General features: G+C 37.7%; 1 protein-coding gene across 3 annotated transcripts in view; it reads right to left on the reverse strand.

The window, feature by feature from the left end:
- CELF2 (CUGBP, Elav-like family member 2) overlaps positions 1–17717 on the reverse strand; it is a 474025-nt gene that overhangs the window by 444248 nt on the left and 12060 nt on the right. Inside the window, exon 1 of one of the 3 annotated variants that reach the window (XM_006891847.1) lies at positions 15749–15996. The exons of the other annotated variants lie outside the window; for them this stretch is intronic. Coding sequence (XP_006891909.1) covers positions 15749–15822 — 74 coding nt within the window. The 5' untranslated portion in view covers positions 15823–15996. Of the gene's footprint in view, positions 1–15748; positions 15997–17717 lie in introns of those variants that run through there. 3 annotated transcript variants of the gene reach the window in all.

A 17717-nucleotide genomic window follows, 5' to 3' on the forward strand; every position in this document is an offset into this window, starting at 1 on the left:
TTTACCACCTGGAAATAGAGAATTGCAGAGAGGATATGCCACCGTAACTGAATTGACAATGGAGCAAACAAAGCACTAAAAGAATCACAGCATTTTCCTTCAATTATATGATCATCATTGGGAACCCAGTATTTTGACAAAGTGTTCAAACATGAGAGAATGGAGTTGGTATCATGCAGTTGAGAGCCATGGTACTGGGCCATATAGTCTGATTCCTGAAAGCCTTATAATGAGGGTGGAGTGGATATACATTCCATTCTTTGGCTGTATTTTTGTTCAACAAAGCCTGCAATTTTCAGTCACTTGAAAATGTAATTATAGATAATGTTTGCATCAGTAGCAAGAACACAATAAGCACACAGGGCATGAAAACTCCACTCAACGCACATCCTCTTAGGTTATGAAGCTTGTCTCCTGCCAAGAGTAAAGGCATTTCGACAAGCTAATATTCACTATGAAATGGTTTTGGGAGTTAGATCAACCCATGCATGAATTCTACTCTAACTTTTCTATTATCCTTCCCTTTACAAATTTATGATTTGCTGAAAACCCAGAATCCTATCAACTGTTTGAGCAAAACGTTAGGAAGAGGTCAAAAGTGTGCTCAAAATGGACCAGGTATCACATCTGAGTTGGTCAAAACTATAAATTATCTAGGACTCATTGCTATCTTACTAAGATGTTTACTTATTCTATGGCCCACTAACAAAGAGAAGAATAAAAATGGATGTAACTCTAGAAAGGACATTATCAAGTCACTAAGTGAGGAGACTACAGAGACCGAATTCTGCCTACTATGCCTACGGCATTTCACATGCCAAAGAACCTCCTCTCTTCATAGGGAAACATAGTATGGGTGTGATGCACCCCTGATAAAGGCCACATGTTCTGTAAATTAGATGCAAAAATTAAGAAATAGGAAGTAAATGGGGTGAGGGGAATAGCACTTATATCATGAAGTCCTCAAAAGAAATCTCTTTACAAAACATACTAATATTTATTTTTCTACTAGTTTATTTACAAAATTCAAATACAAATTTGAACAGATTCTTTCAATTTCCATCACTGCCCGACCTATCAAATTGAATAATCCAATGATTAATCCCCCCATCCCCCTGCACGTCCATATCCCTCTGCTTCCAGGCTCTCCCACCCCTCCTGGATACTTATACTCATTCTACAATAACAGTTTTATACAATATTTATCCTTATGTGACTGAGTTAGTTCACTCAGAATAATGCTCTCCAGTCCCTCTCAAGTTAGGTAATAATTTACAAAGTTACTGCTCCTGTGTGTTGCATAGTATACCATTGTATGAACTATCTTAACCACGATGACATTCAATGTCGGCAGCTTCATCATCTCAGTGAGAATCTACCTATGCAGTAAGAAACCATGACGTTGCTTTGATTCCCCTTTCTACTGACACATCTCTCACCATACATAGTCCAGTCTTCTAACCTCAGATATTGGTTCTGACCATGAGGGGGGAAATCAAGAAAAAAACCAATTTATGTGATAGAGTATGTAAAAAGCAGATTGCTGGGACATGGAAGAACCTGTATTTTACACTCAAAACACATACGTCCAGTCAGCTGCAAGCTCTACAGCTTATCTGGAAACTCAACCTGTGTTTTAGAAGGATTTAAGGAACTCCTCCAAACATTGATAAGAAATGCTAGGGACAGATTATTAAGTGGCTCAATGGAAAGACTTCAGTTTCTGGAAACAGATACAAACACAAGATCAATTTCCCATTCTTTCATTTGCTTGAAGGTCAACTTTGCCATGTGCAAAATGGGAACGATAATATTTATCATATACGGTTTTCCTGAAGACTGTTAATGCTATATATGGTTCAGCCTAATAGTTAGCCCACTGTTGCTGTCACTGACAATTCTTTTATTCGTAGCAATCCCTGCACAATGGAAGTAAATGCACCCAATCCCACGTTCGCCCATGATCATCTTTGTCTAGAGGCTCCAATGAAACCTGTCAGCATCTTAACAATGACACACAAGCCTCCACCGAGATACAAGGTTATCTTAAACATAAATACAGAAAAAAATACTCCCAGAGGGCTTAAGACTCTAAGCAGTTCATGTGTTAGCTTTCAGAATCAGTGCACACATGAAATAAATGGTTATCAAACAATGAAAATACTGTTGAACAGTTTTTGGCTCCCACTTCACCATCACTTTTTATTGTTGTTATTGAACAGACAACTAGAAATAAACTTGAATCAAAGTGTCATCTTCTGAATAGACCTGTAAAACAAGACATAGAGGCAAGATAAAGGCTTTTCCCATAGCTCTCAAGTCTGACAATAGTCCAATTTCTGGCCACTTTTTATAATAGCTGGATACAAAATCTTGGCCCAACTGAAAGGCTGTCTATAAAGTTAATTAGACGGCTTTGACACTGATAAGATAAAATGTGTTGATTATACAATGCCAATTAATTTGTCGAGAAACATTTGTAGTATCTGTGTGGCAGGCTCTACTCTCTAAAGATTCGGCCAGTTTTTGGCCACAGAGCTAGTTGTTCTTTTCCCAAAGATCTTAGAAATATCAGTACTCTATAATATTGCCAAAGTTTGAATTGCCTTGAGGAAATCTCTGATTCACCTCCATGAAAAGAGATGTGCCATGTGAGGCAAGATATGGTTAATTTTTAAGGTCAAGTTCATGGCCTTTAAGGTCACATTCTTCAGAGTCAGTATGAGCAAAGTCAGTGCTGAGTAACCCCCTGGTCCATGAGGCAGAGCATTTCTCAACTAACAGATCTGGACATCAAAGCTTTAAACTTCAAACTTGACTCTATCTTCATGGGGGGGGGAAAGTAATTTATTAAAAGCAAATCTTAACACTGGCTATGGCATCCCTGAACTCTCAAGACTCTAAAGACCCCACTGGCTAAATCAGAAGAGCCAACTGCCATTGAATTGATTTGAACACAAAGTAACCCTAAAGGACACAGTAGACCTGCCACTCAGGGTTCTAAGGCTGTGACTGTTCCTGGGAGTATACTGCCTCATCCTTCTCCCAGGAGTTGCTGGTGAATTCAAACCACTGACATTTTCTTTTGTTGTTGTTGTTGTTGTTGTTTTTTTCTATAATTATATTTTATTAATTTTCATAAACATTTACAGAGATTTGGGGCTTCCACTCATTCATTGTTGCACTATTCTCTCTACCCTCCTCCCAGTTTGTTCTTGTCCAAATGCCACAGTGCTTGTCAAAGCCAGTTCTGATTAATCTTCTTTGTCAGTGTATCCTTTGCCATTCCCTATCACTCCTCCCTGAGAGAGACTTCACCCTGAGTCATAAGGAAAAGGGGACAGCGTATTCTCTTAGCTACTTCCTGCTGAAAAGGGACGCTGTGGGTTTCAGGGTGAAGATCTTCTCTCACTACTCTAAAGGGCCCCTTTGGCAGTAGGAAACACATAGACTATTATGGAGATTGATTTTGGAATTCAGATGCACTCTTATTGATTGTGCTTGGCTGTACATGTACATATCCTTCAAGATGTATCATGGGGGTGTTGCAACCTAGAAGACACAAATTTGACTAACAAGTTATAAGTACATGAGTCCAAAAATTATGGAAAAGTAAGAGAAAAGATTCTTTCATTGTTTTACAAACCCTCCCCCAGGTCCCCTCCACCATGCAGCCCTCGCTCTAGTCTCCTGTGATGACAGAAATACCCAGTTACATCTCTCTTTTAGACGGTTCTCTCCCCAACATAATGTAATACTTTGTGCTACCACGTCAAGTCAGGAGAAAGACATGCCTATTTCTTTAAAGCACCATCACTCATCTGTCAGTCTTTCGTACTGTGGTAGTTTGTATACTGCTATGACGCTCGAAGTTATGTCACCAGTATTTTAAATATCAGCAGGTTCACTCACAGCGGACAGGTAACTAGAGATCTTCAGACTACGGCAGAGTAAGAAGAAAGGTCTTTCTTTCTACTTCTGAAAATTATCCCAAGAAAACTCTGTGTCAGCTCAGAAGAGGAAACTGTGAAATGGGGCTGAAAAGGGAGCTCCCTCTATTGGAAGATTTTCAAAACCCAGGATGGATGTAGCAATGAAATTAAGAATACTGATGATCGTGAACAGTACAGAGGACTGGGTAATGTTTTGTTCTTCTATAGGCAAAGTAGTCATGAATTAGAGATGACTCAACAATGTTGTTTTTGTTATGTGCTGTCGAGTCACTTATGAGTCACAGCTACCCTATGTACAACAGCTCTGAACCCTGCTCTATCATGCGCCAACTTTCTTATCTCTGACACGTCTTCCCTCATTTCCCCAGTCCCTGAATCAATCCACCTCATTGAGGGTCAACAATAACTAACAACAATTATAGGAATGAAAACAAAAATCTACCATCTAGATGCTGCAGATAATATAAACAGTACACCCAGTGTCTTCACCCTATGCCATTTTGTAAAGCAAAAATTACTGACTCCAAGTCGTTTACTCCTTCAGTGAATCTCCTACGGTCTCCAAGTATTTGGTGGTCTGACCAATTATTAAGCCTATTACGGAATCTACAATTTTTTAAAAAATCTACAATATTCTTATTGACATCCTAATCATCCCAATTTTGTTTTAAAGGCTGAGTTTCTTTTAGGATTAGGATTTCCATTATATGAGAGCAAGCCTTCATATTGTGCAGATAATTTTCCCATAAAAAAATAAAAATCTATTTCAGCTGGCATAGAAATGGGCTTTTCAGAGTGCACATATGGGGATACTGGAAGGAGATATTACTTAAGCTTCACTCCATCCCCCAGAAGGGAAGGTCTGAACACAAGTTCACTGTTGGAACATAAAGTGAGTTTTATTTCTCTGTAACTGCAGACAAAGAAGAAGAGGGAAGTCAGTATTTATAACATGTTGGAGACTAAACATTTCTGAGACCTTTATATGGTAGCAATACTGCTTGATAGGTCTTTAACTAAGATGTCAAAACATAAATGCTCAGAGATGAAGAACATTAACTGGTCCATTATAATGGAGTTTTACTATATCTGATTCTCATAAGAAATGTAGGTGAACTTGTGAAGAACATTAACTGGTCCATTATAATGGAGTTTTACTATACCTGATTCTCATAAGAAATGTAGGTGAACTTGTGGTCGGTTTTAAGTACTGTGAAACTATAAAACATTTAGGATGTCATTCCTTTTCCCAATCATTAGCCTCATAATAATTGTGAGGGAAAGGTAAAAAGCCTATATCATTATCTTTATTTTCTAGATGAATAGTCTTGACAAGTTGCCTGGGATTTGATACAGACATGCAACAAATCCGAAGGTGAGAAAGAAGAATAGCTATCAGACTGTTGGTTAGTAAAGGTCTCTTGGCCTTGAAGGATGACCTTATAACTCATTGGTGGAAGAGCCCTAAAGCAAAGATTCCATTACTGTGCACGCACGCACACACTCATGCATACACATGTGTGTGCACAGTGGGGGAGGGGGAAGAAAGCGAGGAGACAGGATACAGAACACAGGAGAGAACAGAGAAAGGAGACAGATCCCAACACAAGCATCCTTGGCAAGGACAAACAATCAAAGAAGAAGTTCTTCTTCTTTTTTTTTGTATACCTTAAGTATAATTTTAATTGCTCATACTTTGAAACTTCTATGTCATAACTAAACCAAAACCAATCCCACTACCAAGAAGTCAAATTCAACTCTTATCGACCCTCCATGAGGTTTCTGGGACTGGAATACTTTATGAGATGAGACTGCCCGTCTTTATTCTACAGATTTGAACTACTGACATTTTGGTTACATCATTGCAACAGGAGCACAGATTTAAACAAATGTAAAAGAAAAAAAATCCTTTTCTCTCTACTGTTTAAATGTATAGAATGACTTCTTTATTTTATTTTTTTTTTTAGGAAATTGTTTTCTATTTTAAAACTGAAATTCATGCACAGTCTATGAAATTATCCTAAGAAAAATGTTTTCTGAATTCTTCCTAAAAGAAAAACACATTTTGTGGCACATGCTTAAATAAAAAGGAAAATACAAACTCATGTAACTCTTCATTTCTTCTGCAATACAATGAATGTACGGTGGTGTTAGACAACATCAAGATGACTTCAACTCATAATGAAACTATTGTGCCTAATGGCATCTAAAACACCAGAAATGCGTAAAAATGTGCTCCTACCTATTCTAGAAATGTACGAAGAGGAAGGAAAAACCTCTTCCTATTAGTAGATGCTGGAAGAAACTTTTTGACACTTACAAGTAATTGAAAAAGAAGAAGAAAGGAGTCAGGAAAATATGAGCTTTCTGTGACAAGTAAGAAAATCCTGACAGGTAGTATTATGGTACAATATCAAGACAGAGACTTAATGTTAAGAAACTACTTCGAGCTGGAGCTGGGAGCTGCCAGAACTGCTAACCAGCACTGAGGCTTTCCAAAGGCATTGTGTGTTATCACTAAGCCTTGACAACAGGAAAAGATGGCTGGATGGACAATGGGAGTCATGAGGAAAGATGTTACCAGCATGGACTGAAGTGAATAATTGCAGTTGGAGGCCTCCTGGTGACAATTTTGAGAAGGCAAACACAGCTGCAGCACAGCCAAATATAGCTGGCCAAGACAATGACATCCATAAAGTTAATCATTCTGAAATATGCTACCCTTATGCTCAACCAGAAAACTCAACACCCCTTCTATAATGTAGGAAGTCAAAATACAGTTTTATGCACAGAAACATGCAGCTGCTCCAGAGGACTCTACTACAAATGATGAAGTAGGTATTTTGATACTGCTTTCCTCTCAAAGCTCCCATTCTGAGCACTGTGTCATGGACAGATGTGGCCTTCTCTCTTGAAATTTAGGAAAACGAAAATAAAATGACACATATTAAATGACATGAAAAGCCATAAATCAGAAAACTGTAACAAATGCAACGGTGAGATTTCAGAAATCAGTTCACTGCTTATGACCTTCATAAATTGAGGTTGAGTTCAAAGACTCAAGAAGGAAGAAAAAAACAAATAAATAGGAATAGATCTATATTGTCTGATATTGAATGATTTTCTTTTTTATGCCTTTTTATATCATCTTTCTTTAAATTTTTAATACTGATGTATTTACGAAGTTTGAATCATCTTTCTCTCTTATTCCTAAGATCTTTCAAGGAGAAAAGGAAATGTCAGATTTCAACTTGTATTGTTGCAATTTCTTGGTACCTAATGTCTTATTTTAGAATTCCAAAAAGAACATTATTGTATGTAAAAGTGAATGTGTGTGCTCATCTGCAGTGTTTAACTTTTAAAAACGCTTAGATTATATGCCAGCCTCTCACTAGATACATTGACAATCTCAAGGCCTCCTTTCAACAGCTATGAAACCATAATAAAAGTGGCATACAGTAGTAGCAACAGCAAAGCACCACCAGGTAGGAACTTCCATCTGATCAGGATTATTTATGTTCTTAAAACAAGAACACTGGCTTAGAATCTATTGTCCAGACTTTCCTGCGAATAGCCTTTTCCTCTACTCTAAATCTTAAACACCTTGAGAGTACTAACAAACATCTCAATCCTAACTAAGAAACTGTAGGGGTCCCTGAGTCCAAGGTCTTTGCGGCAAAACAGAAAAGGTCACTAAAGTGAAAAGGATCTCGGCTTTTCATCCAGTGAATCATAAGATCATTCGGTATCTTCTTTCACCTTTAATTGAAGTACTTTTGCAGTTATGGACAAAAGAGTAGAAGCAGTTCTGAAACACATGTCTGGGTGAATAATAATAATAAACAAATATTATTATTATTATTATTATTATTATTATCATCATTTGCTGTGTATCTTTAGTTAAGATACAAACCTTTCTTAGCTTTAAACTTCTGAATTATAAAATTAATAATCTGTAAATCATCATGCTACATTTTATTACATAATATTTCATGAATTACATTTCATGAATTTTATAACCAAAGATCATTAAAAGGCAGCTATTTAGGAATATGAAGAAATATGCCCAATAAAATAGTTTTCCATATATTCACACATCTTGTATGTATGTATGTGTGTGAGTAAATGTTTTGCTATATCAACTGACTCATCCATCAACCATCAATCCTTATTTTATGCCAACTAAACAGGTGAATAAATGATGTTTGAGCTTAAAGAGTCAACTGATTGTATCTGTGTCACATAAACAAGGTCCACCTTTTTTGCTACAGAGGAAGAGTAGGAGAAACAAAGACCTAATTCTGGGACAAAAACAAAATACTCAACTTAAAGTTTAATGAACCTAAGTCGGGCTGTGAACTTTCTTCAGAAAAAGTACAAACATTAATTATTTCAGTGTCCAATCACAGAATTTTATACTCAGTGCAAGAGTTAGAACTATTTACTCTTAGGGTGCCATAATTTTTTTAAGCTGTCCAAAAATTATGTCAAAAATGTCAAATAAATCTATGGAAATGAATTGCTTTGTCTCAGAGTGGTGAGTCACGACCATCATCTGTGAAAGTAGGTAATCTTCCGTCCTATTTGAGCTTATAAATGTTAGGCAAAGCAGCTGTTGGGCCAGGGGAACTTATTTTCAGGGTATGACAGAGCCATAGACAGGCTCACTGAACAGACAAAGCTCTTTAACGGCTTTAATTACTACGACTTTACTGTTTCTTAAAAAATACATGCATAGTATTTTTAAAGCACTAGTACTAGTAGAAGGAGCTCTGGTGGCCTAGTGGTAATAAACTGCACTGTAATCCTAAAGGCACAGAGTTCAAATCTACCAGCTACTCCATAAGAGAAAAATGGGCAGTCTCTTCCTAAAGAATATAATCCCTCTGAAAACTTGATGAAGAGTCAGTGATGGGTCAGTTTTCAATGGCAAAAACCAACAGTACTAATAGAGGGCTCTGAGAAAATACGTTGTTTATTTGGACAACTCTTAACCCACTAGCAACCTAAAAGGAGTATATAGATTGTTTAAACAGAACTCTCTTTAGAATAGATTTATTCAAAATTTCACCTAATATGAAAAGCCATATAAGTCTGGAAAAAATAAACTGAAATGATTTTTTTTTTAATCTAAACACAGGCTGAACTTAATTTACATAAATCTTTGGAGGAGAAAAAAATAGGTCTAATAATATGCTTGTAAGTTGGCTCTGAGGCATTCATTCAGAGTAATTAAAATTTAACCAAAAACTGAATTTGCACTCATATGTCATTTTGAAAGCCATATGATTACATATTTATTAGCACTACATTTTCAATGATCAGCTGATTTTCAACATCACTCTCAGTATCTGAACATAATATACAATCTGCAGTTCATAAAAGAGACCATTCATAAAACTCCCGGTGTAGCACTATGGACGCGTAAATCTCAGATACACTCACCAGTCATTTAAATCACATAACTGGAATTGTATTCCTGCATAAACAGTTGGAGTCAACACTTCTATCATGATTTAGAACAAACGGGGAAAGGGAAGCTATTCAGAATCTCTTGAATGTTTTCCCCTTGCTTTTAAAAGTCCTTTAGGAGTAGTCTGAAGCTCAAGTAAACGAAAAAACAAATTCCCAGGAGGGGAGCGAGGTTTCCATCTCTTCACATCTGGATTTAGAGCATGAGAATATGGGATGGCACAATTAAACAGTGATGAAGCTAAAGGAGAATAATTATTTTACAATTACCTGAAAACATCACATTAACTGCTCTAATTCGTTTCTGTTTCCCACATAGGTTTTTCCATGAATGTGCAGCTCCATTTCTCCTAGGTTGAGCAAGAGCGTGTTCTTAAGGAAAAATAAAAATGCATTTTCTGCACTGCTACACAAGTAGCACGCCACTTCATTATATTACTCCATACCTCCAACACAGTGGCAACAAACCGGATGGCTGACAGGAGAACGTGAAGGTGCTAATGAATTGGAAATCATTAGTAGTTTCCAAGACCTTCCTCCTGCAGCCAGTGCTGTATTATAAATACTACCCTGAGAAAATAACCCAAGTCTTTTGATGGCCTAATTGGAAAACAAAATGTAAAAGTATAACTCACCGGGAGGGGGGGGAAACACCCCACAAAACAACAACAAAAGCCCAAAACCTTCTAATACTAGTACTCTATGTTGGATATAAAGATGCTTCAAAGTTTAGGCACAGCTTATCATAGGAAATAAAACATATCAATGACTTCATTTAGCTTCCTGAAACATAGTGAAATGATAATGCTTTGCATTTAAATGCAAACAAGATAAGTGATGCTTATAGTTTAGTTTACCACTTGTGAAGATGTGTTCAATTCTCTCTAATGGCAGCAGGCTACCATTACGAATTTAGTCTCCAGAGTCTACAAGCTTCAGCAGTGAACACCATCCGACATTTCTCCACAATAGCTGGGTCATATTGTGTGTTGGCAGTGCAGCTCTCACCATATTTGGGTATTTTATATGGTAAAACACCACCTCTCTTCTTGTTTGGGTGTTTTGGGTTGTTTTTTTTCCACTTTCTCCTTTTTCAATAAGAAGTGAATCAGTGCTTAACGTCTAAAAAATTAAACCACAAGGACTAGGCAAAGATAAATTAAAAGTTTGAGGATTGACATAAAATAGAAAGGGAGGTTGTAGTCTTTCATCAGAGGCCAAATATATCGTTATTATGGCTGCTAGAAGAAAAGGAGGGGGGTTAATCTCTGAGAGGGAAAACATTTTAATAATGATCCTATGAAATCTTAATTACTAGGTTCATATCTGAAAATCCTATCTCCTTTTTATCTTGTCTTTCAATGTTCTCCCCCCCCCCCAGTTCGCTGCTTCTCATCAACAGATGCCAAAGTAATTTCAATCCAGCAAATTACAATCAAATAGCAAGACTTAACAATTAAAATAGTACCTTGGCCCAGATCAAAGATAACATTAGTATTCTAAAATGCCAATGTGGGATAAATTTTTCAGTCTCAGGAAACAGCTGATCCTAAAATGTGTACTATTAACTGAGCAATCCCATCTGAAAACTATTTAAACATTTTCTTTAAAGAACCATATACATCACCCCTCTATTACACTCTTCTCACTTGAATTTCCTTTTATGCCCATCAATGAATCAGGCAGTAAATCTGAGTTAGTGCTGTATTTTCTAATTGTAACTGCAGTTTTCAAATATACTTTAAATGCCAATAGAAGAAAAAATATAGGTTGGTTCCACTGCTACTGACCTTCAACACGTTGGTACCTCGCAAACAGAAATATAGTTTTAATTAAATACATCCTAAGTGAATTAGCATATGCAGAACAGTGTGATTCTACAGCAATTTAAGAGAGTATATTAAAATGACCATTCAAATACTGCAATCTTGAATGGAGTAATATAAGCTTATTTCCCATTCTCATAAGACATAGGTTTGGTTTTTCTGACAAAAACTTATGTCATATACATATTTTACTTCATTGGTTTTCTTCCCTCATAGACCAGATGTGAACAAGCAAATAGTTTATTCTATGGCACAGGCAAAATACATAACCTCTTTGGTCATCATCTGTAAAATGGGGTAATTTCTAGCCTGAAGCTTTCTGGTTAATATCAGAGACAGTGTAAATAAGGTGACCTGGAAGAAGGTGGGCAATGACTTACATTGTTGTGCTATTATTAACGATTTGCATTATTTGTCTTACTAGCGAGAAAGAGGAAATTAATAATCACTCTGTCTCCTTAGATAAATCACATTGACCCTCTAGCAATTTAATCTACAAAACTAAGGGGTCTGATGAGATGGTCTCTCAAGTCTCTTGCAACTTTAATAATATTCCTAGTACTCTCTATCAATATAACTGCATATTGACAAATATATTTTCAAGTTATATTAACTCAAAAGGATTGAATTAACAAAAGGTTAATTCATCAAGTTGATGAATGTATACCCACTCTAATTTTCTCCCCTAATTTCCAATAAGGTTACTACTTACTAAATATAATGTCAACACTTAATTTGAATTTATTAGAAGCTTCTTCATATCTTACTCTAACATCATAAATCTGGACCAACCCTATTTAACCTTTTCATTACTGAATTATTTTCTTCTGAGTTTTTTGTTAATAGTATGTTTCAGGAATGGTTGTTGTTGTGTACCATAAGTCTGAACCAACTCAGTCAATCTTCAGTGGGTTTTCAGAGGCTATAAATGAGATGGGAGGAGACTGTCAATCTTTCTCCCAAGAACAGTTCAGTTCATGGACTTGAATTGCAGGCTTTGGGGTTGGCAGAGCAACTCCTTACATCTAGGCCACAGAACTCCCTGTCTGGAATGCTTGTTGTTATTAGATGCCATCTAGTTGATTACAACTTACAGCAACCCTATGAAAAACAGATCAGAACCCTGTCCTATCCTGTCCCATCCTCATCATCTCTGATACACTTGAGCCCATTGCTGCAGTCACGGTGTCAATTCACTGCCTTGGAAGGGTCTTTTTTTCTTTTGTTGATCCTTCACCTTTCCAAGTATGATATTCCTCTCCAAGGAATAGCCTCTCCAAGCAACACGTTCAAAGACACAGCCTCACTATCTTTGTTCCAGTGGTGATAGGCATGTTGAAGTCAAGGGTATCATGTTTTGCAGTAAAATGGAATTTAGTACAATTACATGGGACACATGTGTCCCACAATGACTGTGGTGGCAGAATTGGTTTTTTCAGATTCAGACAGTTTAACAGATCTCCACCAGGGGCGTAACAAGTACTAAAACTTGGGAGTTTCTCAAGAAACCTGAAAGCCTGAAAATGCTGGTGATAAAAGGGTTAAAGCTGTATTATGATTTTTTTTCTCCCACCTAGAATTTCTCATTTCTAAAACATCAGAGCATAAGTTTTTTTATTTAACAATTCACACACAAATAAAAATCCTAAAGTCTATGACCATTACAAAAGGTAAAACAAACGAGAAAACATTCATCTCTAATCCAAATCAACACAGCTAGGTGAAAAAAAGTTAAAAAATAAGTCAGTTCCTGTATTATATTCACCATGCTCTCTAGTGAATTACATTCTCTGATGATAGAAGATAACAAAACTTTAATGATTAACATTATTTAAAATGTCCGTTTCTATATTTCCTTACTGGAAATGATATTAAACATTTAGAATCCCCAAACTTTGAAGCATATGCTATAGCAATCCTATACTACCACAAAGCCTTAAATGATCTGGGCTCTTTAAATACTGGATGGCCCGTGGGGCCATCAAGCGGAATGCTTCATCTCAAAAGCTATTTGTTCATCTGCCTTGAGGACTCAAACATATTACATCTTGCAAACTTATCTAACAGATTCTTATGGGAAAATTCCATTGAAAATATGTTCTACTTTTTTTCCAAAATCAAGATGAGAAAAGCCCCTATGCTTTATTTAAGTTCCTTTTAAAGAGGCCTTATATCTAGCAGTCTGCAATTCAGTCCAAATGGTAATACACCATACGTGACAGCCACTCCTGAAAACAGTAATTCTGCAGAGCTACCTTCCCAATGGTACGAATACAACAATAAAATGTACTGCCATACAGGTTTCAAGCATTTAAACTTGTGCCATCCCTTCCCACGCAACTCTATCTAGTTTCTAATATAAATTAATTATAAGCTATATTAGCAAACATGTTGCTGCATTCTCACCATTAAAGAGACAACAGTCATCTTGGAAATAAATGATAAAAGGACCATTTACATATCAGTTTTTCTCCTCCCCCTCTTGCTCTCTTTTCTTTTATTTTTAAAACTAAATTGCACAAACACAGACAAACAACAAAAGCAATTTTGATATCTTTTGAAATAACTAACATTTGGAAGAGACATAGAGTGGAAGTTAGTTATATTAGGATTTGTAAAGACCAAAGAGCTAAAATAGAGAGGCTTGCTTCCCAACAAATTGTTTGAACAACTACATTTGCAAAAGAAAAGTTAAATTTTCATAATTTGTACTTTAACAGATAAAAGGCAGCATATTTCAGAACCCACTCATACTTTAAATTCACAAAGAGTCATTAGTTAGATATATTATGGTCACCCAAGTAGCAGGTGACCATAAATCCAAAATTAGGATCCAGTCAAGTTCATCGTGACACTACAGAAAATAAAAGGAGAAATACATGAAACTTGCAAACTCATGTGTACATGTTTACACAGATAGGCATTTTTAGGGGAGACAGGATAGAAATATTGTAAGGCAAATGTTATAAAATGTTATTAACAAAAATTCATTTCTCAGAGAAAAGTACCAAAAGGATTCAACATTTTAATCTACATTATCTGATTATCAGAGTTGCGACAATGAATCTGATCATATACACAAACAAGTTAACATTCTTCATATTGACTTTAAGGACAATTCGCATTTTACAGATTATCCCCACTCCTTTTTGTTGTTTGTTTTGGTTTATATTTTTTTAATCTTAGAGGTCCCAATAATCAGTGACTGCACAGTCTGCTAATAATCTCTCAACTCATAATACTTAATATACTAGGAAAAGAATCTAGCACCGCAGGGGAAAGTTAGCTGCCAAGGAATGGATCATAAAGCTGGGAATGGCTTGAACACTGAAAAGAGTATACAAACAGGTGCCAGAAAGAATACAGATGTCAGATCTCTTGTATGCACTACGGAGAATATGAAATAGTTTATTTGTACTCTTACCAAAGATAGCAGTCCCTTTACACTAGCTTAACTGTAGGCTGATTTCATTATCAAATTTCTTGTTGATAAGAAAGAATTCTGAACATTCCACGTCAGCGAAGGACACAGATCTTTCTGTCTCATTTTAGCAATACTCCTTTTTGCTCTGCATTTAGGTTTCCCTTTCATAACGTGCTAGAAATACAAGTAAATCCTATGGATTTGACAGAGCCTGAGCTATAAAGAGAAACTTTCCTATGAAGACTAATGAGTCAGATAAAAATTAGGCACACTTTCCTTTCCTCTCTACTTCTCCCAATAAACTCTCTTCCCTAGTTTGGCTACATCCAAAACAATAAAAATCACATTAATTATTCAATTACAGACTACATATCAGACAAACCATCATGATTACGTAAAAATTACCTCTAATTTCTGCAGTACAGTACACCTGGCTATTTTAATACTTTGCAATTATCCTTTTCTCCTCTTCTTTCCTTCTCCTCTGTCCCCCATGGAAAGGAATCTTTGCAAATGGAAAGTCGGCTTAGCGGATAATTTGGCAAGAAGGGATCTCTAAATCGGCCACAACAGCTCCATCAGCCCCGCATTGAAAATGACACAGGCATGCACACTGGCACGCGCGCACCCCTCCCAGACACGCGGCCCCCGCGCCCGGGCGCGCCCGCGCGTGCGCCCGCCCCGCCCGCGCCCTCCGGACCCCGGGACGGCGCGCCCAGCCGGCCGCTGCCTGCTGCGTCCATCCCCGCGCAGCCGGCACGTCCCCGCACTCTTCCTCCTCTCCGCGTCCAGCACCGGCCTCCCACCATGCACAGAAAGCAAAGGGAGGAGGTTCATTCCTGACCAGCCAACTAGCGTTCCCCGGGAAGAATGCAAGCACGGGCCGATTTCCTCTCTCGCCCTCCTCTGAGGCTCCAGAAAACACGACTTTGCCGTGGACACTCTGGCCGGCCTCCGAGAACACAGAACCGTGGGTCGGCTCGGCTTGGCTCGGCTGGGCGGCCAGACGCCTTCCCTCAGGACGTTCCACGCCGTCCCAGCGCGGCTCGGCGTGGCGCTGAAGCTCTACTTACATCCTGTCAGAAACTAGCAAGCGGCTCTCCACCATCATCTCCGGGAGGAAATCCAGCTTGAAGGCAGAAGTCATGTTCTCGGGCGCACGCGGCTGCGCTCGGGCGAAAGGGAGCGGCTCTGCGCGCGGCCGAGTCCGCTGCGGGCTGGCGCGAGACAGGCAGGGACAGGTGCGCGCGGCCTCCCCTCGGCGGCCGCCAGAGCCGGCAGTTGTCACATTCTCTCCCCTCTCGCTTTCCTCCAATCCCCTCCGAAATCCAGTGCTGAGGCAACTGTCTGCGGAGCGCCAGGTGCTGCGAGCAGAGGCGGAGCTCCGCGCCCGTGGTGGCGGCGCTTAACCCCTGCGGGCCCGCCCGGCCCAGAGAGCTCGGGCCCGCCCGCCGCTGGCGGGAGCCGCTCCGGGACCCCGCAGCCGGCCTAGCAGCCCCAGACTGGAGGGAAACTGGGGAAGCTGAGGTCACCATCTTTAAAAATAGCACTACTTTTCGTCAGTTCCCAGAGCATTCAGAAGTACAAACTAGTTCACTGGACTGACTTTGCCCTATTCCAACTAAATTCTCCATTTCCATGGCACCTGGCATCTAGCCGGCTTCACCACTTTTAGTAGGTGTAGTGCAACTCTATTGCCAAAAACTAATTCTCTTCAGATGAAAACCAGACTCCCAAATGAAAGCCACAAGAGACTACATGATCACGAGTGTTTGTTTAAATGTTCCTCCGTGTGATAGGTTTGCCAGTATATGAACTAACATAGCTGAACAACTGAAATAGCATTATTTAGCCAAAGTAAATATTAGATAAATTGTCCAAACAATACGTAAGGACTTATCTCAATGCTGTGAGAAAAAAAATGAATCAGTCTCTCCACAATTACATTTCCTTTCATCTTGGAAACACAAGTATATAATAGGGGACTGAAAAAATAATCTCGTTTTAAAAATTATAAATTGCCATTTCCTAGTATTTAACATAATGATAAAAAATAAAATGACTTCAGGGGAAAGGTGCTAGATAGACCTAGAGAATAAGAGCCATAAAGCTGAAATTAACATTTAAGATTTGTGACTGATTTACTGATAGGGATTGAGAAAAAATGTCAGAACTTACAGCTGAAGAAACTGGTGAGTTTACTTTTTCCAAGTGATTCGATAAAATGCTTTAAAAAGTAGGAAGGTGAATTTCTAATGTAGTGTTCTCATTTGATTATGTGGCTTAAACACAACTTTTTGGAAAGTAGTCACAACTCTGTGAAACTTCTTCGTGGTCCATTTCACATTCTAAATCAACTTCATAAAATGTAAACCAGGTGTTTATAGGTTTGCCTTATGCTAATTATAATTTTTAAATTTTATAATGATGTACACATATCTGCAATATGTATGTATACATTTAAGAATGTATATACTTACATAATTATCATGTGTGTAGATAGACTTTTGCAAGAAAAAAAATCCAAATCTCATTCTGTTTTTAAATATCCTAAAGAAAATCAGATAAAACTTGGTACAAGAGATCTGGGCTTTCTTTTCACAAAATAAAGGAGTGCCTGGAAATATAATCATGGTAATTACAGAGTTAAACAACCGAGTCACATGTAATTAAATGTATCAGACACAATATGGAGAAAATATTATTTTGTCAATTTTTTTCACAATTTCTTCTATGATGATGAGAACTGACCATCTTTAAAGGTTATGAAGAGAATCAGATATTTACATATTTTAAGATCTAGGCTTGATTCATTGATCCATTTGGAGTAACAAACTTGATATATTCCATTAACTCCATATGTACTTAATTGGCTATGTTTCCTTTTTTACTAAACAATCTGGCTTTTGACTTTCTTACTAAAAAATAATTAGAGGTAGGATTAGACTAATTATAATTTTCAAAATACTGCCTTTAAAACGAAGGAATCAAGTCTAGGTCTCATGAAGAATTGAGAAAAGATGCAATAAAATGAATTCTTGT

The sequence above is a fragment of the Elephantulus edwardii genome, unplaced genomic scaffold (genome assembly GCF_000299155.1).
Source record: "Elephantulus edwardii isolate Elephantulus edwardi_28Jun2011 unplaced genomic scaffold, EleEdw1.0 scaffold00105, whole genome shotgun sequence".
NCBI classification, from domain to species: domain Eukaryota; kingdom Metazoa; phylum Chordata; class Mammalia; order Macroscelidea; family Macroscelididae; genus Elephantulus; species Elephantulus edwardii.